Source organism: Aplysia californica, unplaced genomic scaffold (genome assembly GCF_000002075.1).
Source record: "Aplysia californica isolate F4 #8 unplaced genomic scaffold, AplCal3.0 scaffold01004, whole genome shotgun sequence".
Taxonomy (NCBI): domain Eukaryota; kingdom Metazoa; phylum Mollusca; class Gastropoda; order Aplysiida; family Aplysiidae; genus Aplysia; species Aplysia californica.
Window position 1 is genome coordinate 133,111 of NW_004798274.1, and position 23,447 is coordinate 156,557.

A 23,447-nucleotide genomic window follows, 5' to 3' on the forward strand; every position below is an offset into this window, starting at 1 on the left:
TTTTACTAGTGGTATGTCTCTCCATGTCCCATAGTTTTACTAGTGGTATGTCTCTCCTTGTCCCATAGTTTTACTAGTGGTATGTCTCTCCATGTCCCATAGTTTTACTAGTGGTATGTCTCTCCATGTCCCATAGTTTTACTAGTGGTTTGTCTCTCCATAGTTTTACTAGTGGTATGTCTTTCCATGTCCCATAGTTTTACTAGTGGTTTTACGCTGGGGAGCAAAGAATATGCCTGCCGTGATACTGCGTGTCATAAGAGGCGACTAAAGGTGGACAGGTCTGGTCTCCGAAAAATGCCAGTTTGCGGAGGGCCAACTACCTGACCCAGTAAAAACAATAAGTTACAGAAACACAGACAAACACTTCTTATTTTTCCATCTTGGGAGACGGAGGAGCTTTTGCATCAACAGGAACAATGAAGGACAGCGGACAAAGCCAAAAGGACTCTCCTGACCCGAAACCTTCTCTGAGGAACAAGTCTCTCGGGATTGCGTCAGGGAATGTTCGCACCTTGTATGAAGCAGGAAAGAGTTCTCATGTGACACAAGAGATGAAGAGATACAGGCTGCACATACCAGAAGTCACAGAAACACACTGGATACAGTCTGGACAGAAGCAGCTTAGCTCATACTGAGCACCAAATTTTTTGTTCCAAGACTTTTCCAAGAATTTTCAAGACCAGATTTCTTTTTTCCAAGACAAATAACGTGTCATTTCGTAAGAAAATTTTTCGTTCAGCGTGCAAAATACATGATGGTACACTTGAGAATGCGTAAGTCGAGGCCTTCTAAACTTCGAGGAAATATTTTTACAATAGATTTTTTCAAAATTTGTTTTTCCACAATTTTTCCAATTTCCCAAAATTCCAAGAGTTTTCCATGTCCCAATACACAGAAGGACAACGGCGGAGTGCAAGAACTGCACAACCTGGTAGGTTTGTAACTTACAACTGAGTTACCTTAAATATCCTAACTCAACCAAGAAGACACGGAGGCAAGTCAACAGACCAACCACAATCGTAATAGTTTTTACGAAAGAAGTCAATTTGATGAGGAAGCAACAGGTCAACCACAATCGTAATATTTTTTACGAAAGAAGTCAATTTGATGAGGAAGCAAGAGAGGAGCATTTGGAAAGAAGCGACGTCCAAAGAAGTATAGAAGATTGCAAGCCCTGGACCAGGTGGAGAAAAACACCAGAGACTCCGGACACCATTGAGCTGATTCAGTTCAGTCACACAAGTCCCACCAAAATTCTCAACTTCATAAATTTGTTACCATCAAGTTGCATTTTACAGCAGTCACCACAACAATAAAAGCATTTTGCCAGCATCCAACTACAACAACAGAAACAGAAAAAGTAGCAGATGTCGTCACCATTGTCCCCCCAACCACCCACAGAGCCTCAAGGTCATTGTCATGTACATCTGTCCAAACATCTGTCTATGGACAAGTGAAGACAAATATATCCTCACCTCTAACACACAAACATCTGTCTATGGACAAGTGATGACAAATATATCCTCACCTCTAACACACAAACATCTGTCTATGGACAAGTGATGACAAATATATCCTCACCTCAACACTTTCCTCTGTGTGTGTGTGTTCGAACGTATGTTCATACGTATGTACCCATGTATATCAATGTACATATTTCAACGAAAGGTTCTCATTACTGGCTTATAAAAAGCGGAGGAAAAGAGTACCGTGTGCCTGTGTGTTGAGGTCTGCCCGGTGGTCCAACAGAAACTGCAGAGCGTCGTGCTGAAAGAAGTGGACAGCATACATGAGGCCAGTGCGCCCCAGTCCATCGATGCAGTCTGCACAGCCTGGGTCTGACAGAAAACGGGAGAAGAAAACTAACAAATGACAAATAATAAATAACAAAACTAACAAATGACAAATAATAAATAACAAAACTAACAAATGACAAATAATAAATAACAAAACTAACAAATCAACAGATGAGCAACAGATTCCTGAACACCCATCCCATTGAGGCCACAGTTGACAACACCAATCCTTGCAACTGGCAAGAGCACTGTCACTTTCACACACCCCCCCCCCCCTTTGCCACCACAAACACCATCCCTGCCAACATCACAATCCACATTACTGCTACCACACATCACAATCCACATCACTGCTACCACACATCACAATCCCCATCACTGCTACCACACAGCACTGCTACCACACATCACAATCCCCATCACTGCTTCCACACATCACTGCTACCACACATCACAATCCCCATCACTGCTACCACACATCACTGCTACCACACATCACAAAATCCCATCACTGCTACCACACATCACAATCCCCAACACTGCTACCACACATCACTGCTACCATACATCACAATCCCCATCACTGATACCACACATCACAATCCCCATCACTGATACCACACATCACTGCTACCATAAAGCCCCACAAATAACTCATCGGTTCCTTCCTTCCCTTTCCTCCACTGCTCACCCTGATGTAGAAGATCATTTATCAGCTCCACATCGCCACATTTCACAGCGTTGATAACCGGCGGCAGCACAACGAAGTTAAGGCTTTCGCCGAGCGCCATGTTGGACGGAAGACGTGTGTTGTCCAGGTTGATCCATCTCCACAAAAATTTGTCCGGGGCGTCCACAAAGGGGGTCATAGGACTTAACCCGCGCGCCGTCAGGGAGAGCGTGTTTGCATGTTTCTCTTGCGATCGGTTCTGAATCAACCTGTACACAAAATTAAGGTCTGCATTGTCAAAAGGCAAGTCATTACATTGAAATTATCAGTTTGTATAAATTGTTCTTTTCCCTTTGGGTCAAAGCTTACTACGCCACTAGAATACTTCCTTTTGAGGGTGGCCTCCAATACTGAGTTTGTTTTAGAAAGAGTTTTCCAGTACTGGCAACATAATCAGGTCATATAAGTGCCGAAGATTAGAAGTGTTACGAGGGAGTAACAAACACAAAAAAGAAGGAAGAGAAATAAGAAAGACAGCTGTTTGACATGAAAGAAGGAGCAAACCACATCAGAGCACCCACCAAGTACCTGCATACTGAGGTTGTTTTAGTCAACTATTTCGTTGAGAAAGTTCATGAAGACATTATTACAAACTAGCTGTGAAGACAAGAGGCTACCATTGACCATTACAAGGACACTACAAACATACTATCCAGTGTCTAAGCTATTGTGCTCAGTGTTTCCACTAATCGCCATCCCTTTAGGATCTGGGAATTTACGGTGGTAAAAAAAGTTTCTTGAAATAATGATGAAAAGATGGCCTAATCAATAAAGTTTGGCAAACAAAATCAGAGGAAGACTTTGCACCTGACAATCAGTTCATTCACAAAAAACCACCAACAAAAGAGCTATACCTGTAGTACTTCTGCATGTGCAGCAGCGCCAAGTTGAGGGTGTCGCGCACTTCAGCACACTCCACATCTTCATTGAGCTTGAGGAGGAACTCGTGAATGAAGGCAGCTGCCTTCTGGAAGTCTGAAGCAATAATAACAACAAATAACAAGCACAAGATTAGCATGAAAAAAACAGTAGCTGGAAGTACAATTGACACATTACTCTGGTTACTCTTAGGTATCGAATAAGCCATGTGAAACATTATCTCGAATCGAGACATCTAGATCTAGGTTTTTGCAACATAGCCCTTAAAACCGCCTGAATCGATCGAGACTTACTTTATTACGATGCCCGACCGCTTATTAGATCTAGTAAATGTACAGGCAGATCTAGGCCTACTCTTGGCGTGGCCCTCTCAGGCTGCACTGGCTGCGGTTTCGTACTGGGCTACATGGTAGACACGACAAGTAGGCCTTGGCCTAGTTTCGCATTCACTCATAGCGGGGAAGAGGAAGGTGGGGTAGGGTGGGGGGTTGCGTGAGACAATTGATAATGACTGACCGGCTGTTTCTTGCCTTAGGCCCTACCGCACTAGGCCTATGACAGTTCGTCCCAGGACGGACCCGTCTGACGTTTGAAACCTTTGAACTGGAGAGTGTGATGTACCGCACCTATTATTGAGACAGGACATTTTTGTTGCATTGAGTCCCGAGCAGTTGTGAATTGCTACAACATCGGTGGGACAGGATGATCTAATACTGTTTTCTCTTTCTCTTTTTTCTAATACGAAGCAACAGAGCACAGGCACATGTAGCCTCGATTCATCCACCTTGAAGACACAGTCTTGTATCTACATGTATCTAGGCCAAGCGCACGCCAAATTCAAATAGTGAAAAAAAAAACACTAAAGACAAAACTCCCAAAAAATAATTTAACTTGGTAATCGGGCATTAAATTGTATTGTGTTCCCCAAGTAATTTTTGCTAATTACAGGTCGCTGATTACGAAAATCTTATTATTTCTTCAATTTGGCCAGTATTTAAGAAATTTTTGGAAGGCATTTTTAACTCCACCTAGGCCAACATCAAAGAAGCCACCTTATGTGCCGGATCAGTGCTGTCCTGGTGCGGTGTCTGCTTTGAAGCGAAAAACTCAACTGTGGGCCAGGACAGCCCTAGGCCTATCCCACGACAGGACTGTACTATAGTGCAGTAGAGATTTAGATTCTTGCCTCGATTCTCGGAGTCTAGGCTAGGGAACAGGCTAAAAAACCCTGGGCAGACTCGAAGCTCTGAGTCTGTGAACGAGATCGATTCTTTGAGTCCTCATTTGGACTCGAAAGAATCGACCCCAGAGTCAATCTTGCCCTGGCCTACTGCAAACACAGACTATTTTAAAAATAGGCTTAATGTTTAGATGCATAATAAATTTGGGAAACGAAGTGTACACAGATCACCCGGCAGCCGGGAACAAAGTTAGGAAGTATACAGACCCGGTAGGGGAAATCTTTTGTGATTTCGGAAAGTTTCAGCGCCCAGACCCGCTAGTGTGTGTGTGTGTGTGTGTGTGTGAGAGAGAGAGAGAGAGAGAGAGAGAAAGAGAGAGAGAGAGAGAGAGACAGGCCCAATTGAAATTATGACATTGTTCATTTCTTCAAATTGTGATTCCTCCAACTCCAAAACAGAGGAAAAACGATAGTTCATCGGAAAGACATCTGCAATCTTCATTTAGATTTAGATCTAGATTCTAGACTAGATCTAGATCTAGTTTTGAAAATAAATATATTATAATTATATATATCAATTACTTATATTTGTCTGTCTAGATCTAGATCTAGACCTAGAAGAACCTAGTTCTACCCTGAGCCAAGAGGGCGCTGAAACTTTCCGAAATCACAAAAGAGTTTCCCTACTGGGTCTGTTACCGGGTCCGTATACACTCCCTTTGGGCTTTGGGAAAATGTTAGCCCAAAAAATAAAATAATGAGCTTCAAGAAGGTAGATCTAGATCTAGGTCGGAAAGTGTGGGGGGGGGGGGGGCAGATTAATATGGGAAGATTGAAGAATACCGGACCACTCCTACATTATTGAGGGGGTCTCCCCCCTGACAAAATTTTAATGAATAGATGTACCTGTCCGAGATTCTCCTTTAAGACAAGAGATTAAAAACGGGGAAATTATGAATTCCTAAGGTTGAGACATAGGCAAAGTCAGTCCGCTGGTCCGGTATTCTTCAATCTTACCGATTAATATTAAAATGCTGCAATTAAAAGTAAGGGAACTATCCTCATTCATCTTATTACGTTTTTGTGATGATCACGCAACAATGCGAAACGAAGGTTTTCAGTCCCGTCGTGCGTGTTGGGGTCGCTATGGTAACGGAAATTTTAACAGATAAGGGATGCTCTCATCCGTTAACAAGATTCTTTGATCATGGACATCGGTGTGAGCACAGTTTTCAATGTGCTATTGGCTTATGTGCATTCAAATGATGTATAATACATTTAACGACAAGCAACTTCATAGACTTTTCAGTTTCACCTTGGCATCATGTCAACAAACATGGCGTCCATCAGAAGACTGAAAAAGACCTACCTTTCCGTTTTATGACCATTATTCGTCACATATTCGTTTGTTCAGGCACTACCTAAGTAATGCACACATTTTCAACTTTCAAAATCATGAGGCTATTGTTATAACACTGAACGTTTATTTCATCTACATGCTTAAACAGGCTTTTTAGTACTTTATTTGGACGCGAAGCCTACTTCGAAAGTTGAAATCAAGAGCAAGCTTTCACCCAGAATCCTTTGCTTATCCGGTTTGAAAAATATCATAGAAAGTAGTGCGCAGTCGAAGTCAAATTACTTATTTTGGGAATATAATGATGGTTTCTTTGCTTTTCTGCTAACAGATAACTATACTTTATTGAAAATAACAGCCAAGTATGAAAAAGTTGTCCTTTTTCTGACACTTGAAAATGAATATTAATACGCCTAAATAAGTCCGCCCTTCGTTACGGCCGCCATATTGGTCTTCTCTCTGGTAGTTTTGGGGTAGTCTCAAAATCTTTCATCATCGACATCAACTATTGTGTCAGAGGATTATTTATCTGCTGAATTTGATCAAAAGGTTGTCTTGGAATGGCCGATTCAGACAAACTTAACATAGACAGTATAATAGCACGACTACTTGAGGGTAAGTTTTGTGAGTTTTTGAGTTGTTACTGCTATCCCCAGTTGTAAGCCGAAGTAAACAAACCGCCAAGTTTCGTTCACAATCGGGCGGTTTGCAAGCAAAACCTTGTTCGGCGTCCCTCTTTATATTAAACCGTTTCCGTGTAGTTTGTTTGTATTTCGTTTTTATAATGAAAACATAGATCTATCTTGCTTCAGTGTCCTGTTAAGACTCCTGTATCAAGTCGGATAATTAATGTTCAGTTGGCTGAGTTTGTGTGAATTGTCTGTTAGGAAGAACGGTTCTGGATACCCTTTCATTTTACTAAAAATGTTCTGAACATAATGTTTAATGTTTTCTTTTACAAGCACTTATTAGTCCGAATGTCTTGTTGGTTCTCACATTGAGTCTATAGTCTATGCACCAACTCCGTTGAGATATGTGGACAAGATTTGGGAGGACTTCCGTAACGAGCGACCTATGAGACAGAGCAGAATTGAGGGGTAGGGTTAGGGTTAGGCCTCTTCTTTATTGTGTTAGATGGGGTGGTCGCTCGTTACGGAAGTCCTTCCCGAGATTTCCTGGTGGTTTCATTCCCAGTCCCAGGCAGGGCCCAGATGGGGTAACCTTTTTGTATTGAATTGTCGGTATTTTTTTACTTTCCCTCCCGTCTCACACTCAGCTACCAGTTGTCTATTTTCTACTAGATCTAAATATTGATGCGCTGAACACGAATATCAACTTCATTTCCGTCGCAAATTAATAGTTTTTGAAATATTTGATTGTTTTTAACCGAGATAGACATGCTTCTAAGGACCAATCGGGGGGTTCCAGGGGGGCCTGCCCCACTGGTGTAAAAGAAAATCTGGGGGGTTACAGGTTACAGGGGGGCATGCCCCCCTGTTTTTACATATAATTTGATATTTTACAGTTAGATTTGAAATTGTCTTGAAAATAATTGATAAGCGACAGTTTTAGTGGCTTTATGTAGCAATGCCAATTGCCCGCTGCGCCTTGTGCCGGAAATCGGCCTCCGCGCGAGGGGTATTTTTTGGGCCGCTCGGAATGAGAAGTGACTCTCTTCTAAGTTTAGTTACGGGAAAACTCCTAGACGAAAATAAATGAAACTCGGCAACCAACCAGAGGAAAGGTTAAACTAACGACATGCCAGCGTACAATCCCGAACGATTACTAGAACCGGAGATATTGCCGTGTTTGTGAGAATTTCCTCTGCGGTTCGAAAACTAAGTGGAGCTGCGGGTTGATCACCAACCACACAAGCGCCCCACATGTCTTCTTTATTGCTGTTAAATTTCAGATCTCTGCGTTTAGTAGATTTTCCGTACCAACTTAAAATTACCACCCACCCATTGATAAAACACTAGATCTAGAAACTTAATCGCGCATTCCAAACGCGAGGTGCCGGCATGCAAGAGGCGCGTGATCGCTAGGCGGCATGTGATTGGCTGCCTATAACCAAATGGGTCACCGATAACTACATCGCGGGTTTTCCCGATAGCGCTTTACTGAGTTTTAGAAGGGGTGATCGCGTCGCGGTAAAAACGATGTCACGCAATTCAACAAATTTCACGCAAATATCATTCTTTAAGATCCAAAGTAATGAAGACAACGAAAAAGTGATAGCAGAACTAGATTTGGCACTAAAAATCACATGGAGATGCCAAGTTTCATTCATATGCTCCCATTCATTACTGACTTATGAACAGTTTTTCCTCAAAATACATCAAAACATGTCCCACATTTTGGCGATTTTTTCCTATATGAAGGTCCTCCAACATTTTGCAAACAAAAATCCCAATAACTTTTTTATTTATCAATTGATTTTTAAAATTTAAAAACCACAGTTCTTAGAATTTACTCTAGTTTCATTTAAGCCCATTTTTAAGCAATTTGGATGAAAATTTAATTTTTCATTGTCATTGCTACTTTATGTGTGATCTGCAGCAAACAATACAGCAGTTTGACCCCTGAAACAGTGCATCTGTGTGCGGGAGTGAAAGTAAAAATTTACCGAATTGTCAAATAGCCTAGATCGAGTGAAACGGTGTCAAGTCTGAAAACAACACTATCTTTAGCTTTATACATAATGTGTGTCTAATGGGTGGGTCAATTTGTTCTCAACTAACTTCATTGGACGAGCATCTAGTCTAGAGCTACGGTACCAACTTTTGACTTGTTTTCAATGAGACGTAGGCCTAGATCTAGGCTAGCCTTAGCCTACACGTGTAGAACCAACACAGGCAATTCTAGAAGTAGAAGGTCACAAACGCACACAAACTCAAGCAGAAATTCACGTTATATCAGGGAACATAAAACGGGGGACGGGGGTCAGGAAAAGACACACACACACAGAGGGACAGAGAGGCGAACGCACAACACCGAGCACTCACTCGAGCCCAATAAGCTAGATCTGATCTACCCACCAACGCAAAAGAGCTCCAATTTACTCGGTGACAATTGACAAAAAGTCAATTTTTGTCAATTGACACCGCGTCACTCCACTACCTTGTGAAAATGGTTGTAACCCATTTGCCTTTGCTGAAGCGGTTCTAAACCCCTTTGCACAAATGGGTCGGACTCTCTTTCATAACTCGTTTGGGATAGGTTGTTTCCCTTGTTTTAGACTTGTTGACTTAGCCTTCAGACCTTGGGCATTGGTGTCAGAATATTTTTTGTTAGTTGACCTCTTTCTCTGGGTTTAAAGGGAGCACAATGTATTTCTTCCCCCTGATCTGACATGACAAACTGTGGCTTACGGGGTTTCTAGACTAGGCTAAAGGCCATTATACACTGGGCCTAGCAGATGATAGCGTAGTGATGAAGTTAATCACGACGCGTTGGGAGACAAGACAGGATTGGCAGCACGTGTGATGTCTGCGACTCGCGCCTTTAAACTTTGAAGGCTAAGAAATCCTGTAGCACGTTGGGTGTCTTAGATCTGTTTGTACTTTGACTTTTGTAGCTTAGGCTGCTGTTACATTTTCATTGTTCAGTATCTATATATATTTTTGGAGGTCGAGCGCGCGTGTGTGATTGGTGCGGGGTGCGGACCGGTATGTACCTATGCAGTTAACAAAACAACAACAAAAACAAAACAAACTAATCATATAGCTGGTAAAATTACTAGATCTAGATCTAGAATCTAGATCTAGATCTAGAATCTAGATCTATCACAGCTGCTTTCCTTAGCAATGCCAATGAAAATTTAAATTTTCACTTTTGCCCCCTTTTTTTTTTGGTACCTAAGAAAGAATTTTCAATTCTGATAATTATGCTTCTTGAATTTTGAGAAACGGTTCATAAATAAAAAAGTTATGGGGTTGTAAAGGTCGGCAAAATATGGATGACCCACATATAGGAAAATACTCCTAAAAAGTGGACCACGCAGTAGCAGATTCTGTAAGAAAATCGACGATATCTCGGTAACTAATCCAAATGTTCGAGAGAAACTTGGCTACCCGATGTGTTTTTGAGTGTAGAAATCATTTCTGCAGTCAGATTTACTACCAATTTCGTAGTTATTTTGTTATAATTAAAATTGTGGTGTACATATTACGATTTTGCGAAAAAGGGGTGTCGGGATGAGTCCATTTTATTTATAGCATCGTATCACAACATGGGATCTTTAAGAATATATGTCGGCAGCGTGACTAAATAATTGCAAAGCTTTTTATGATGGCTTTAGACCATGCCAACCGTAAAAGATAAGTTAATTCAATCTAGCATGCCGTACAATTAAAAATTCTTTTTCCCCGTTGAGACGCGAACACCCCGAGACGAGATAACCTCGCCTCGGAATACCCCCATTGCGATGTTACAGGGGAATAGAGAGAAAAACAACCGGATGCGCGCGCCCGCCATTGCCCTATTTCAAGTGACCAATGAACGGGCCCGAAATAGTCATGCGGGGATTTGTAAGTCACAGACATTTGCCACGGGAGTGAGGGGAAAATGGCCGGTCTCCGTGCGAAGCCGCTTTGGATAGGGGGGGTAGTCGTAGATTTACGATCGGGTCTAAACAACTACTTGACACAGAACTCTAAAATTTGAGCACACTATAGAGGATAGATAGATCTATTACCATCTGGGCGTTGAAATTCAAACTCCTTATAGTTTTCGGTGTACACGATACGAAAGTGTTCCCGACACCAAAAGTATATGTTAATTTATGTGTACGAACTTCAACGTCCACATATCATTAGTTTGCCCTATTTTCTGATTGGTAGCCGAGTTTCATTCGGATTGGTTCGGAAATAGAGCAGACCGAGGTTGACAAAGTTAGTCACCTACGCTTCGGCCGGGTCCGCAAAATCGCCCGTAAACGGGGACCAAATTTTCGTCTCGCGGGAAAGCCCGATTGGCATTGCTACTTTCCTACCCGATGGGGAGGGCTCGGTGGTAGTGGTATTGTGAATGACGTTAGTCATCAACACCTTCGCGCAAAGGCATGTTTGGGGGGAGGGGGTTGGGACCTTGACATGATTTGACGTCACATCCTGCCCGCGGTCGCTGTCGCCGGTACTGCGGTGGTGAATCAATTTACATACCACGTTTATTTTGTCCCAATGGATACTTTCTTTAGCAATGCCCACCGAGCGCGTTTTGTTCTGACGATTTTTGGCCCCCGCAGCGGGGGTGTTTCGTAGGACGCACTAACGCAAAGGTTGTTGTCTTCAACTCGCTCTCACGCCGCTTCTCGTGAATGGATATGAATGAAACTTGGCAGCCAATCAGAAAAGAGGTCAATCTCGTAGTATGTAGTTTGACAACATTGTACCCATCCTAGTAGCAGTGGAAAACATTTGCGAAAGTGGTTGATGTGGTGCGCTTTGAAGATTTTTCAGAGCTGTGATTTGTCAAACTGACTGATACGTTGTACACCATTTTTCTTTATTCCCTTAAAATTTCAAGCTTCTGTGTTTAGCGGTTTTCGCGTAATCTTTAAAAATGTGAGAGTAACTAAGGGAAAAAGCGACATTGTCATTTGCGCGTGCTGGGTGAATGGCCGGCGGCCTGGAAATTTCCACTGAGTGATGTCATCAGCCATCGGGCGCTACAAACGAGGCCCCGCTTATGTGAACCGGAAAGGGGGGGGGGGAGTATACTTGAAAACTGAACGGGGGCCTTGATAACTTGCATTTTTGTTGCATTTTAGTCACAATACAATAGATGTAGTCATTTTTATTTGCTTGATTGCATGACAGAAGAATAGAAACAGAAAAGCAAACATCTTGAGAAGTGGTATGGCATTGTGTTTGCGTTATGAAAGCCTATTCCCCCCTTTTGGGAAAGCACACACTTGGACTCGTCCTGTGTGCTCTGTTTGGAAAAGTGAGGCATTAAGATTGTTATTAAAGAGTATGGTACTTATTTAGTCCAGTCTGGGAAGATAGTCCCGTTTATACATTGTTATCGTTCACACGTGCGTGCGTGTGTGTGTGCGCGCGCGAGAGAGAGAGGGGGGGGGTGTAAATATGTTACATTTATTGTATGAGTTGTAACCTACACATGCAAAATATTCCCATGACTTGTAAACTATATTATCTGAACGCATCTTAATCTACCACACAATAGGACACTGTCCAACAATGGATATACACAGAGACGATCTTATTTTCTATAACAAAGTATGCATACTTTTACTAGTACAGAACTGGATTTATTAGACAAATAAATCCAGCTCTCTACTTACATTTTGTGACAAATTGATCCAGAGCATTGGCAAGGAGGAATCTTTTATGTTGCCAAGTTTCATTCAAATATCATGACTTTTGGAGATATATGACTAATAATCTTTGTAAATCTGTAAAGAACGCCACTTTTTTACCTGTTAATGTCTTTACAACTCAAAAAGTATGACATATTAAAAATCTGACTGCATGACTAGATTCTGCATTAAAAAATGTACTAGACTGCCAAGTTTCATTTACATATTCCAAGAAATAGGTGAGGTATGACAAATATTGTCTCAAAAGGCACCGAAAACCGCCACATTTTTACCTATAAACGTCTTCATAACTCAAAAAATAGGATAGCTAGGAAAAATCTGAAAGCAGAACTAGATTCTGCACTAGAAAATGTACTGGGTTGCCAAGTTTCTTTTAAATACTCCGAGAGATGAGCGAGTTATGACAAATATTGTCTCAAAACTCGCCAAAGAACGTCCCATATTTTGGGGGGTTTTCATTATATAAAAGTGTACCAGAAATTAATTGATTAAAAAATCCGTAACTCTTTTGTTTATTGATGGATTTCAAAAATTCAAAAAGTTCCATGCTCTGTGAAGAAAAAGCTACAAAATGCACATATTTGCAAACACTTTCTGGCAAAAAAAAGGTTTTTCGTGGTCATTGCTAGCTAATATGATTGATAATCTTTGTAAATCAGTAAAGAACATCACTTTTTTTACCTGTAAATGTCTTTACAACTCAAAAAGTAGGATAGATATTAAAAATCTGACAGCATGACTAGATTCTGCATTTTAAAAAACTGTACTAGACTGCCAAGTTTCATTTACATACTCCAAGAAATAGGCGAGCTATGACAAATATTGTCTCAAAACACCGAAAAACGCCACATTTTTGCCTATAGACGTCTTCATAACTCAAAAAGTTGGATAGCTATGAGAAATCTGAAAGCAGGACTATATTCCGCAATAGCAAATGTACTGGGATGCCATGTTTCATTTAAATACTCAGAGAAATGAGTGAGTTATGACGAATATTGTCTCAAAACTCACCGAAGAACGTCCCATATTTTGGAGGGTTTTTTTCGTTATATAAAAGTAAAAGTCTATAAGAAAATTAATTGATTAAAAAATTCGTAACTTTTTTGTTTATGGATGGATTTCAAAAATTCAAAAAGTTCCATTCTCTGTGGAGATACAGCTACAAAATGCTTCTATTTGCAAACACTTTCTGACAAAAAAAGGTTTTTCGTGGTCATTGCTAATTTTGTATAGAAAAATGGATGTCTTGTTTCCTGACAATCCCTTCGAGCTCCTCATGTCTAAGTGGGTCAGTTTGTTCTATAATTTCATTGGATGATGGATGAACCTCTAGAGCTACCGACCTGGCGTGTTTTGAATGAGACCTATGCCTCAATTACAAACGCAGGCGATTCTAGGCCGCAAACGCACTAAAACAGACTGATGCACACACACTTGAGCTGCGTGAATGCGGATCCGACGCGCGATCAGAATGACAGAAACCCAACCCCTGCAGGACGAGGGTTAAAGAATGTCAGTGTCAGGCCAGTAGGCTACAGTAATGTTTGAAGGAATGCTCAATGTTTTCATGTTGTCTCTATATTCTGATTTGATTTATTGTTAGTTAGTAAAGCTCAAAGTTAAACGTTTGCAAGAAATTCCTGACTATTATTTCTGTTTTGTCTACAGTGCGGGGATCCAGACCAGGGAAAAATGTACAGTTGACAGAAGCTGAGATCAGAGGCCTCTGTCTGAAGTCTCGGGAAATCTTTCTTAGTCAACCTATTTTGTTGGAGCTAGAGGCTCCTTTGAAAATTTGTGGTGAGTTTTTTCTCTTTGTCTCTGGTGTGGGGGGGTATAAACCCAGTGTGCAACAGGAGATGCATTCCCTAACCTCACACTGTACTGTGGGCTTCGGCGGAAGCACTTTTGTATGAAATATACCGCTGGTCGACTTTATCATTTAATTCCCAGTGCTAGAAACAGGGGATGTAACTCCAGATGACTGTCACGAGCAGAGAGTACCAATAATGTCATGAGAGCAGTTCTACACCGAAAGTTTGGAAATTTTGCGAGTTTTTAAGAAAAATTAGTCACTATTCGCTGCCAGGCCCTTCTGGCCGCAAAATATTTTACTTTTTTTTATCCTGAACCAGACCCCAATAATGATCTCCCAGTCGGATATATCGATAAATGTGACAGTTAAAGATGATTTCAATGTTGGCATAACATCGATGATGATTTTGACGATAGTGGAATTGGCAGGGGATCACCACTAAAGCTACCAGAGGCTAGATCTGCGACTGGGTCTAATGATACTTTGACTGAAGTGGAATCAGGGATCACACACAAGACTTAACTCTTAGAGTTGGTCCTAAAAACCAGTGTTTTTACCTTTTCCCCTTTTGTTCAGACTGTGCATTCATATATAAAGAACGTTTTCAAACTTCAGTAAAATCTAACAAAGACCATAAACAAAACAATGAACCAACCTAATTGTTTCTAGTATCTCAGTTTTAATTCAAGATTCTAGGGAGGTATGAAAAAAAAGAATTCAAGGTTTTAAGGGTTAATGGTTGTCTTCCTTTTTGACTTGATTGCAAGTTATGTGGCATTGTTTTCTCAAACTTTTTTTTTAAAAATCATTTTCGTAATAAAACTAAAATCTTGCCTTTTTTCCCCCAGGTGACATTCACGGACAGTACTATGACCTACTACGATTGTTTGAATATGGTGGCTTCCCCCCTGAATCAAACTACCTGTTCTTGGGTGATTATGTAGACAGAGGCAAGCAGTCCTTGGAAACCATCTGTCTCCTCCTGGCCTACAAGATCAAGTACCCTGAAAATTTTTTCCTGTTGAGGGGCAATCATGAGTGTGCTAGTATCAACCGTATTTATGGATTCTACGATGAGTGTGAGTTGCTGTCATTTTTTGTTCTGATGGGGGGGGGGGTGTACAGATGGGCACAGCTGCCAACCAAATGTATTAAATGTTTTTAAGGATGTGAGTGTGGAGTCTGGTTTTTGTGATGCTTTGTAGTTTAAATTTTTTGCTGAGGTAAACCAAGGTTAGTACATCTGTATTCTAGAAAACATAGCTTTGTCTTATAGGTTTTCTATCAAGTTGATGCTGGGTTTTTTATCCCGTACCTTTAATAAGCTTTTTTCTGCCAGCCTGTTGTTCAGATATCCCAAACTCCCCCGTGGCGGTGCTGTCTTTAGGCCATTCCCGAGGGGGGGGGGGCATTTCTCGTTCTAGTGCACAGTAGAATTGTAAATGGGCTGATCTAACAATGTCATGCTCACAACTGTGCCTGAACTAAAACAGGAAACTGCTGCTTTTTCTTTCCTAATCGTCATTTTCCTCTACTTCTTTTGTATGTTTGTCACAGTCTTGTGACACGCTATTTCCGGAGTGCCTTGATAGTCGAAGCAGACTTTGTGCTGCTGAAGCTAAATAGGTGTGCAGAGAAAGTCTGATTCCCTGTAAGGACTTCTCTGTAGACATCCACCCCTTGGTGCTCATATGACCTTATGCAGTTGCGAGCGCCGTAAAACCTCAACTAAAACACAAGACATCCGTATTGGAAGTTTCACACGTTAAAGATCCCATGACAGAACTAAAATCAAACAGAAAAGACCAATTGGCTAAAATCCGAAGCTACTTTAGTCTGTGTAAATATTACAAGCCCCTTCCAAAACAGCATGTGGCTGCCTGTTTGGCAAGGAATGGTTCAACTTTGTTTTGTCATTGTCCACCAAAACATGCACTGTGCTGTGACATGGTGTTCTAGTGAGTCACCACCTGAGCTCTAGCAGGGCTAGGCAGAGGACCTCACCCACACAGTGAATTAAAGCCCTTGTGTGCTTGCTTGTAAGTGACCTATTTTTGTGTGGCCTGGCTGTAGTGTTTTTGTCCTATTTCTATTGAGGTCAGCTTTGTAAGTGCAGAATGTACTTGATGATTATGCAGTTAGCTCCTCTACTTGTGTGCCATTTAAACTATTGTTTGCCTTTTTTTTTTTTTTTTTTTCATGCAGGCAAGAGGCGATACAACATCAAATTGTGGAAAACATTCACAGATTGTTTCAACTGCTTGCCGATTGCTGCCATTATTGATGAAAAGATCTTCTGTTGCCATGGAGGTTTGTCAACAGCTTTGGGGAGGGGAGGGGTGGGGAGAGTGTTGCACCTACACAGTGGAATCCGTGTTTGGGGGTTGCTACTTGCAGAGCTGCCCATCAGTACTATTTGGCAGAATCCTCAAGATTTTGATTCCATTTTACGAAAATAAGGTAGTTATGTCCCTGAATCCGATTTTTTTCAATTTCGCTGTCCCGACTCAATGCCAACCTTCCTGTATAGGGGAGAAAACTACCAGACCCGGACAGTCTAAGTCACTATGTCACGTACAGATGTCTAACTATAGCATCGACTTTGCCCTTGGAAAAACATAGACTTTAGAAGTGCCGAATCCAGGAGTAAGGGAAACACTAGGTTGGCTGGGTGTCTTTTTGTGCTGTGTGTGTGACAGCAAAGGCCAGTGACAGATTTTTTAAAATTTCTAACCTATTTTTTTTTTTTTTAAAAATAGATAATTGTTTGAAACTTAGTACAATAGCCCCCTAAGTTCAACTGCAACAACTCGGGTGTCAAAAGAAACTAGAATGGATAATCTATAACTTCTGAATGATTCATAAATGTACAGCCAGTAGATTTCATGTTATCGCATTGTAAAAATTGCCTTGTTTTCGAAAACAAATATTACCAGTTCTACCAAATCGATTTTCGCGCGAAGACTGCCATTTTGAAGGTCTTTCTTTTCCGTTTAAAAAGATGTAATAGATGTGGTAGTGCGATGCACAAAAGGAAACAAAACTGTGACTTGTTTAACACATTACACCCTAAGGGTCTGGACGGGAAGTCCGTTCCTAGATCCTAAGCAAGGGGAAGGAACCCACCTCCCGTGAATACTAGCCTTTAAAAAACACATTTTAAAAATACTAAACAAATTCCCAAAATCCTGAAAAAATAAAAGTTAAAAAGAAAACTGAATATTGTTTCAGAAAAATATAACTTTATGTATGCGCAAACTGTTGGAAATGTTCTAACTTTAGTTCAATCGGGGTGTCCGACCCGTCACTCTCACTCTCAGCCTCGCGGTCGGGCCCTAGATCTAAATTCTATAATTTCTCCGTCTGATCAATCGGAATCGCCCCAAACTCTTCCTACAACGTTTTCATCAAAATCTGAGCCATCTGATTTGTCACATGCTCGTTTTTGCTCAAATCCATCATTATTTCCGTTTTCGAACTCAATTGTGTCGCTTTTCAACAAGTCGAGGCACTTTCGAAGTGTCGGTAACGTGATCGCACTTCGATCAGCTCTAATACTAAAACTACTGGCCCGAAAAATTTCGTTTCGGTATCAAACGAAAGAAGAAACTTTTTGCTATACTATGCAAATCAAAATCCCGACCCCAGAGTCTCGTCAAGGCGAGACTTTCGTTTCTAAAGACGCCGGGTCGGCGTGGGCGGTTCCGGGCGAGTCAGGGTGGAGCGCGTAAGGGAATTCCTGGTCGAGTTAGGGTGTAATGTGTTAAACCCACCATAATGCGAGGCTTCACGGCCGGTCACTAGAGTCTACGTGGCGTTTCACGGCCGCGAGTGCATTCACTAAGCTGCCTGTAGTGAGCCATAAATTGTCATTTTTCAGTAGCAGGTATGAATGTTTGATATCTCAGCTTCTATCCTTCCCCTCCAAACCCCCATGTTTACAACCGATCAGCCGTGGTGGCGAAGCATTTGGGACAGGGTACTTCCAGGGTTAACTAGAATTTGGCGAGAGTGTGATCCTGTGAAGGGGGCATCTAATGAGAACAGAATTGTGTTGTTTGTATTCTTCAGTGTAGCATTATGTTACAGACATTGTGTTCTTGGGCTTACCATTTAAGATAATTAACCAATGAATATGGTGGGGTTGTGGTATAACGAGGAGAAAAGAATTGTCATTTTGCACGTACCGACTTTGATATAATTTGAGTGGGGGTTTTTTATTCTTCATTATAGTATTCCTGGGGTGTTTCATTTTCTGGTACAATGCTATTGTAAACGGCTGTTCCTCTAAATATTGAAGGGTTGATATAGAATTCAGAAAAGTTACCTGTAGTTTTTTGTCTGCCGTCACTCAGGTTTGAGTCCAGACTTGCAATCAATGGAACAAATTCGGCGGATTATGCGGCCGACGGATGTACCTGACCAGGGACTGCTCTGTGATCTTTTGTGGTCGGACCCAGACAAAGAGACTATGGGCTGGGGAGAGAACGACAGAGGCGTTTCCTTCACATTCGGAGCCGAGGTGGTGGCCAAATTCCTTCACAAACACGACTTGGATCTCATATGCAGAGCTCACCAGGTGAGGAACACTGCCATGTGTGCGGGGGGCACATTCTGCTAACTCAGTTTGTGGGTGAAATTGGGGGTTGACAACATTATTTTTGTTTTGAGAAAAGTTGACGGGAAGAAACGTGGAAGCTACCCTAGCCGTATATGTAGCCAAGTAGAGTGGCCTTATCTGAAAGAGGGTGGTTGGAGAAAGCTCTGGTGGTGTTTGCTCTTACTTTCCTTTCAAACAGACATAGTCCTTATCACCCCCCAGGACAGTGCCACAGACTGTAGTGTCTTTAGGCCATTCCCAAAGGGGGGACATTTCTCGTTCAAGCAAAGTAAAATTGTAAATGGGCTGATTCATGTCACGCTCATAACTGTGCCTGATCTACAACAGGGTGATCTACAACAGGGAACTGCTGCTTTTTCTTTCTTAATCCTATTGTCATTTTCCTCTACTTCTTTTGTATATTTGTCACTCTCTTGTAACTTGCTATTTCCGGGGTGCCTTGATAGTCGAAGCAGACTTTGTGCTGTTGAAGCTATAGAGAGGTGGGCTGAATAAGTCTGATTCCCTGTAAAGACTTCTGTGTTGACACCCACCCATTGGCGCTCATATGACCTTATGCAGTTGGGAGCGACGTAAAACCGTCTACTATTTTTTAAAATTAAAAAATAGTCCTTCTCTTTCTTTTCTTTGTATACTATCTAATCTTTGGCGCGTCTATTTTGAAAGTATGTTTTATTTTCTCTGTATTAAAAAAATTGTGACATAAAAAATGTTTTGATGACAATTTGTTGTGTATGGGATTCTACATTTCTTTTGTTTGGTGAAATGAAGCCATTTCTGTTTGGATATTTGGACCCGCCGTGAAGCTCTGAGCTAATGATGTTTCCTTTGCAGGTTGTGGAAGATGGCTACGAGTTCTTTGCCAAACGACAGCTGGTCACTCTGTTCTCTGCCCCCAACTATTGTGGGGAGTTTGACAATGCCGGCGCCATGATGAGCGTGGATGAGACACTGATGTGTTCCTTTCAGGTAAACACAGGCGTTTGTGTCAAAAAAAATTGTGTGTGTCAGATTTGTAGAAATGCTTACGGCATCGAACGAGCTGCAGGAAGTTCTCCACGCTTTCTTTTCACTTGTTCTCTGGCCAAGCGGCACGTGAAGCTTGCGCTTTTTACCAGAGTTTACAGGCAGAAATCTGAGAGGAGAAAGTTTTCCATTCTGTTGAGCTGGGGGAATGAGGGACACAAGCTTTTCTATTCTATCAGATTTGTTGTAGAACATGTTTTCCCTCGGGGTGCTCCCACCTCTAACCTATCTGATCTAGGACAAAGTTTTCAATAGCTCTGTAAAACGAAATCTCAGCCCCAGAGTCTCATCAAAGCGAGACTTCGTTTCTTAACCCACTCAGTACCATAACGGCCGTACCTGGCCGCTTCCGTTTCATAAACCTAGTACCATTACGGCTGTAGCCGGCCGCGCGCTAGTAGCGTTGTTTCTAGGGAAGTGTACACGCTTGGTAGCCATCGTATTTAACCCGCATTTCGACCAATCAGAAAATAGATAATCCTTCTCTCCTTGAGAGCAGCAGGGACATAACTCTGGAAATTTTAGTTGGACTAAATTCAATGTAAACAAACCAGTTCACACGGGTCGTGCAAGCTAAGATCGAGCGTTCTTCGCAAGCCGCCGGCACCGCTTTCAGACTGATTTAGGCGAACTTTTGGATAATTTTAATGAAAATAACTGTGCTGGGGGAGAAAACCCACAGAAAGGTAGCAATTTAAGTGAACGTGACATTGATGGTGATCTAATTGTGCCTTTGAGGGGGGATTCGGACAATGAGAATGAGGTCAATGAGGAGCATATGACTAGATCTAGATCTAGATCTAGATCTACAACTCGGCTGATTTTATCTTCAAATATGAAATACAGTCAACACATACAGTAAACAAGTAATTTATAAATTAAAATTTATTCATTTGTGAAGAATTTGTTTCAAGATTTTTTTTGATCAATGGATTGGTTATTTTATAGTGATTTTTTAAAAATACCCACTACATCACAAACACGGATTTATTCCCCTTTGCGTGGTCCTGAGCCATCTTCCCACTGAAAATCCAGTGGTACTGAGTGGGTTAAGAAGCCTAGTCAGAGCAGGCGATTCAGGGTGAGTTAAGGTGGAACGCATTTGGAATTTGTGGGGCGAGTTAGGGTGTAATGAGTTAATGTGTCATATGTTAGGGTGTAAGGAGTTAATGGGGACAGACACTTGACTTTATGACTGGTTTTGTTGAGATCACTCCAAAGTGTTCCTCGCTGCCAACATGAAAATGTCTTACATTTCTGTGGGTCATATATTTCTATTATGCTTCGGTACTTTCTATTCTATTCTTTACAGATTTGTATGGTGGGGCAATACCTTGGCTTTGAATTACGCTGTTTTGTCTGGCATCTTGTGTTTAGCATATATAAATATATATATATATAGAGAGAGAGAGAGTTCATCCTTCAGGGCAGGTCTTTTCCTGGTAGTACTGAGATTACTCTAGATTTATGATCCCTCAAAAAACTGGCAGTCCCTGTGTTGAGCCATTTTCATTGGCAAATAAAGTTTGAACAATTTCATAGCCAAGGTGTTGTTTTGTCAAAATGCTACAACATGAAAAATGTGACTTGTTGCATTATATTGTTACACAAAATAGGCCTAAAGTTGCGTAAGAAGCTGCTTGTTGGCTCAGTTTTTGGTTTGCTGATTCCACAATTTGATCATGGTGATTTTTCTGTCCTGTCCTGTCCTCAGATCTTGAAGCCGGCTGACAAGAAGAAATTTCCCTATGGAGGGCTGAACGCAGGGCGGCCTGTGACCCCGCCGCGTGGGAACCAAAAGGCCAAAGGGAAGATGTAAACAGTTGGGCTGAGGAGGATTCTTCTTGGATTGTTGGAATCATCGATCGACCACGGGCAGAACTTGCCGGCCATTGCAAGGGACATCCTCAATGTTTGTTGTTACCATCATCACTTTGGGGGGGGCATTCTTGATGAGTACTTGTGGTACCCCTCACACTGGCAAGTTTTTAGCTTTACATATACAAGGAATCATCATTCATCTCCCCGTGATTTTATTTTAGGGAGTTCAGCTGGTTTAGAAGCAAGATTTGGGGGGGGGGGGTGTTTGTCACAAGATACAGTTCATATTCCTGATGGTTTATTCATTTCAACTAACAACTGACAGTGACCAGCTTTAGCGACCACTTGTCTGGTGAGGGGTTTTGTTTCTGGATAGATCATCTCCTTGTCTTTATCAGCACCGTGTGCAAGGGCACACCCACCAATTGATGTGAGCACACCCCAGGAACAGATCTGCTCCTAGCCGTGACTGCCTCCCCCTTTCCTATGGCGGCCCTAACGTCCTCAACACTGGAAGCAATTGCCCTCCCAAAAGTCCTCCCTGGCGGCTCTCAAGTCCCGCTGTAGTGGGAGGTATTATGACAAGTTGGAGAGAGGAGCGAGACCAAGTGTCAGGGGCAAATGCTCCAATGTTGATGCAAGCTGGGGGGGGAGTCCCGCTGGCTCATGGGACCAGATCTGTTTCCTGTTGGCCCAGTGTAGAACAACTGACAGCCCACAACCCCTTTGTGTTTGTAGAAATAAAGCTGTATATATGCATTACTTCATGTCTTTGGTTTTCACTTCAAAACTTTCAAAATTTCATGTTGGACATTTTTGACAATTATTGCCATACCATGATAATTGTATAGTTTTCAGCGTAGAGACAGTCCAGTGGTGATTTTTTTTTTTTTTCGTGAGTGTTAAAATTTGATTCCATTTTTCTTTTTTAATTGCCAAAGCAGTTTGTGTAAAGTGGTTTAATTTTTTTTTTACATTTTATAATTTATAGAAATGGAAACTTCCTTTGAAATTGAGCTTAGGGAGTAACTATTGATGAAAATGTTTGAAATTTGAGAAAAGTGGAATGTGTGAGAGTGGAAGTGCCGCATGTGTATGTGCACAACAAACTAAATATACCATATTGATTCCATAATGTTGTCCATAGATAAGTTGTCTCCACCGGCGTATTGTTGGTACATGAGCGCCGTCTTCTCGTCTTGTTTGTTTGTTTGGTACATGAGCGCCGTCTTCTCATCTTGTTTGTTTGTTTGGTACATGAGCGCCGTCTTCTTATCTTGTTTGTTTTGCTACCAGTGGAGACACAGCACTGCTGGCAGCCAGGGGATGAACTCTTCCTGCGTGCGTCTGTGAGTGTGTATGGAAGTGTGTGCGTGCTGTGTGTGGTACCAGTGTGACCAGTCTCCTACGTCTTATCTCTGCACATTTTGACCGCTATCACTGGTCAACCCCCACCATGTTTCTCATCTTGTTCTGCTGGGTCACTCTTGTGCTTTGTGTGGACAGCCTGTGTGTCTATGTAGGGCTCATCACTGAGAGACTGGTTGTCCAGCTCATCACTGTGGGTGTCTGTATAGAGGTCCAGCTCATCTCTGTGGGTGTCTGTATAGAGGTCCAGCTCATCACTGTGGGTGTCTATAATATAGGGCTCATCACTGTGGGTGTCTATAATATAGGGCTCATCGCTGTGGGTGTCTGTATAGAGGTCCAGGTCCAGCACCACTGTGTGGTGGCCCCAGGAGAGTGGTGTTGTGTAGGGACTGGCTACGTTCACTGCTGCTGCGTCTGGTGTTGTGTAGGGACTGGCTACGTTCACTGCTGCTGCGTCTGGTGTTGTGTAGGGACTGGCTACGTTCACTGCTGCTGCGTCTGGTG

At 41.9% G+C, this 23,447-nt stretch overlaps 2 protein-coding genes across 2 annotated transcripts in view; one reads left to right on the forward strand and one right to left on the reverse strand.

Moving 5' to 3' along the window:
- The window catches only part of LOC101855606, a gene marked incomplete in the record, with an annotated part of 40,795 nt that extends 34,625 nt beyond the window's left edge, over nt 1-6,170 (reverse strand). The window contains 4 exon segments of the mRNA XM_035973108.1: nt 1,713-1,841; nt 2,491-2,738; nt 3,384-3,504; nt 5,958-6,170. Of these exon segments, the coding sequence (XP_035829001.1) occupies nt 1,713-1,841; nt 2,491-2,738; nt 3,384-3,504; nt 5,958-5,976 (517 nt within the window).
- Nucleotides 6,171-6,332: 162 nt separating this feature from the next.
- Nucleotides 6,333-22,334, forward strand: LOC101853897 (serine/threonine-protein phosphatase alpha-2 isoform). Its single transcript, XM_005111098.3, has 7 exons — nt 6,333-6,560; nt 13,957-14,088; nt 14,953-15,183; nt 16,310-16,414; nt 18,460-18,683; nt 19,560-19,694; nt 21,466-22,334. Exons 1-7 carry the CDS (start codon nt 6,506-6,508, stop codon nt 21,568-21,570), a joined length of 987 nt encoding a protein of 328 aa, XP_005111155.1. The 5' UTR covers nt 6,333-6,505; the 3' UTR covers nt 21,571-22,334.
- Nucleotides 22,335-23,447: the final 1,113 nt, after the last annotated feature.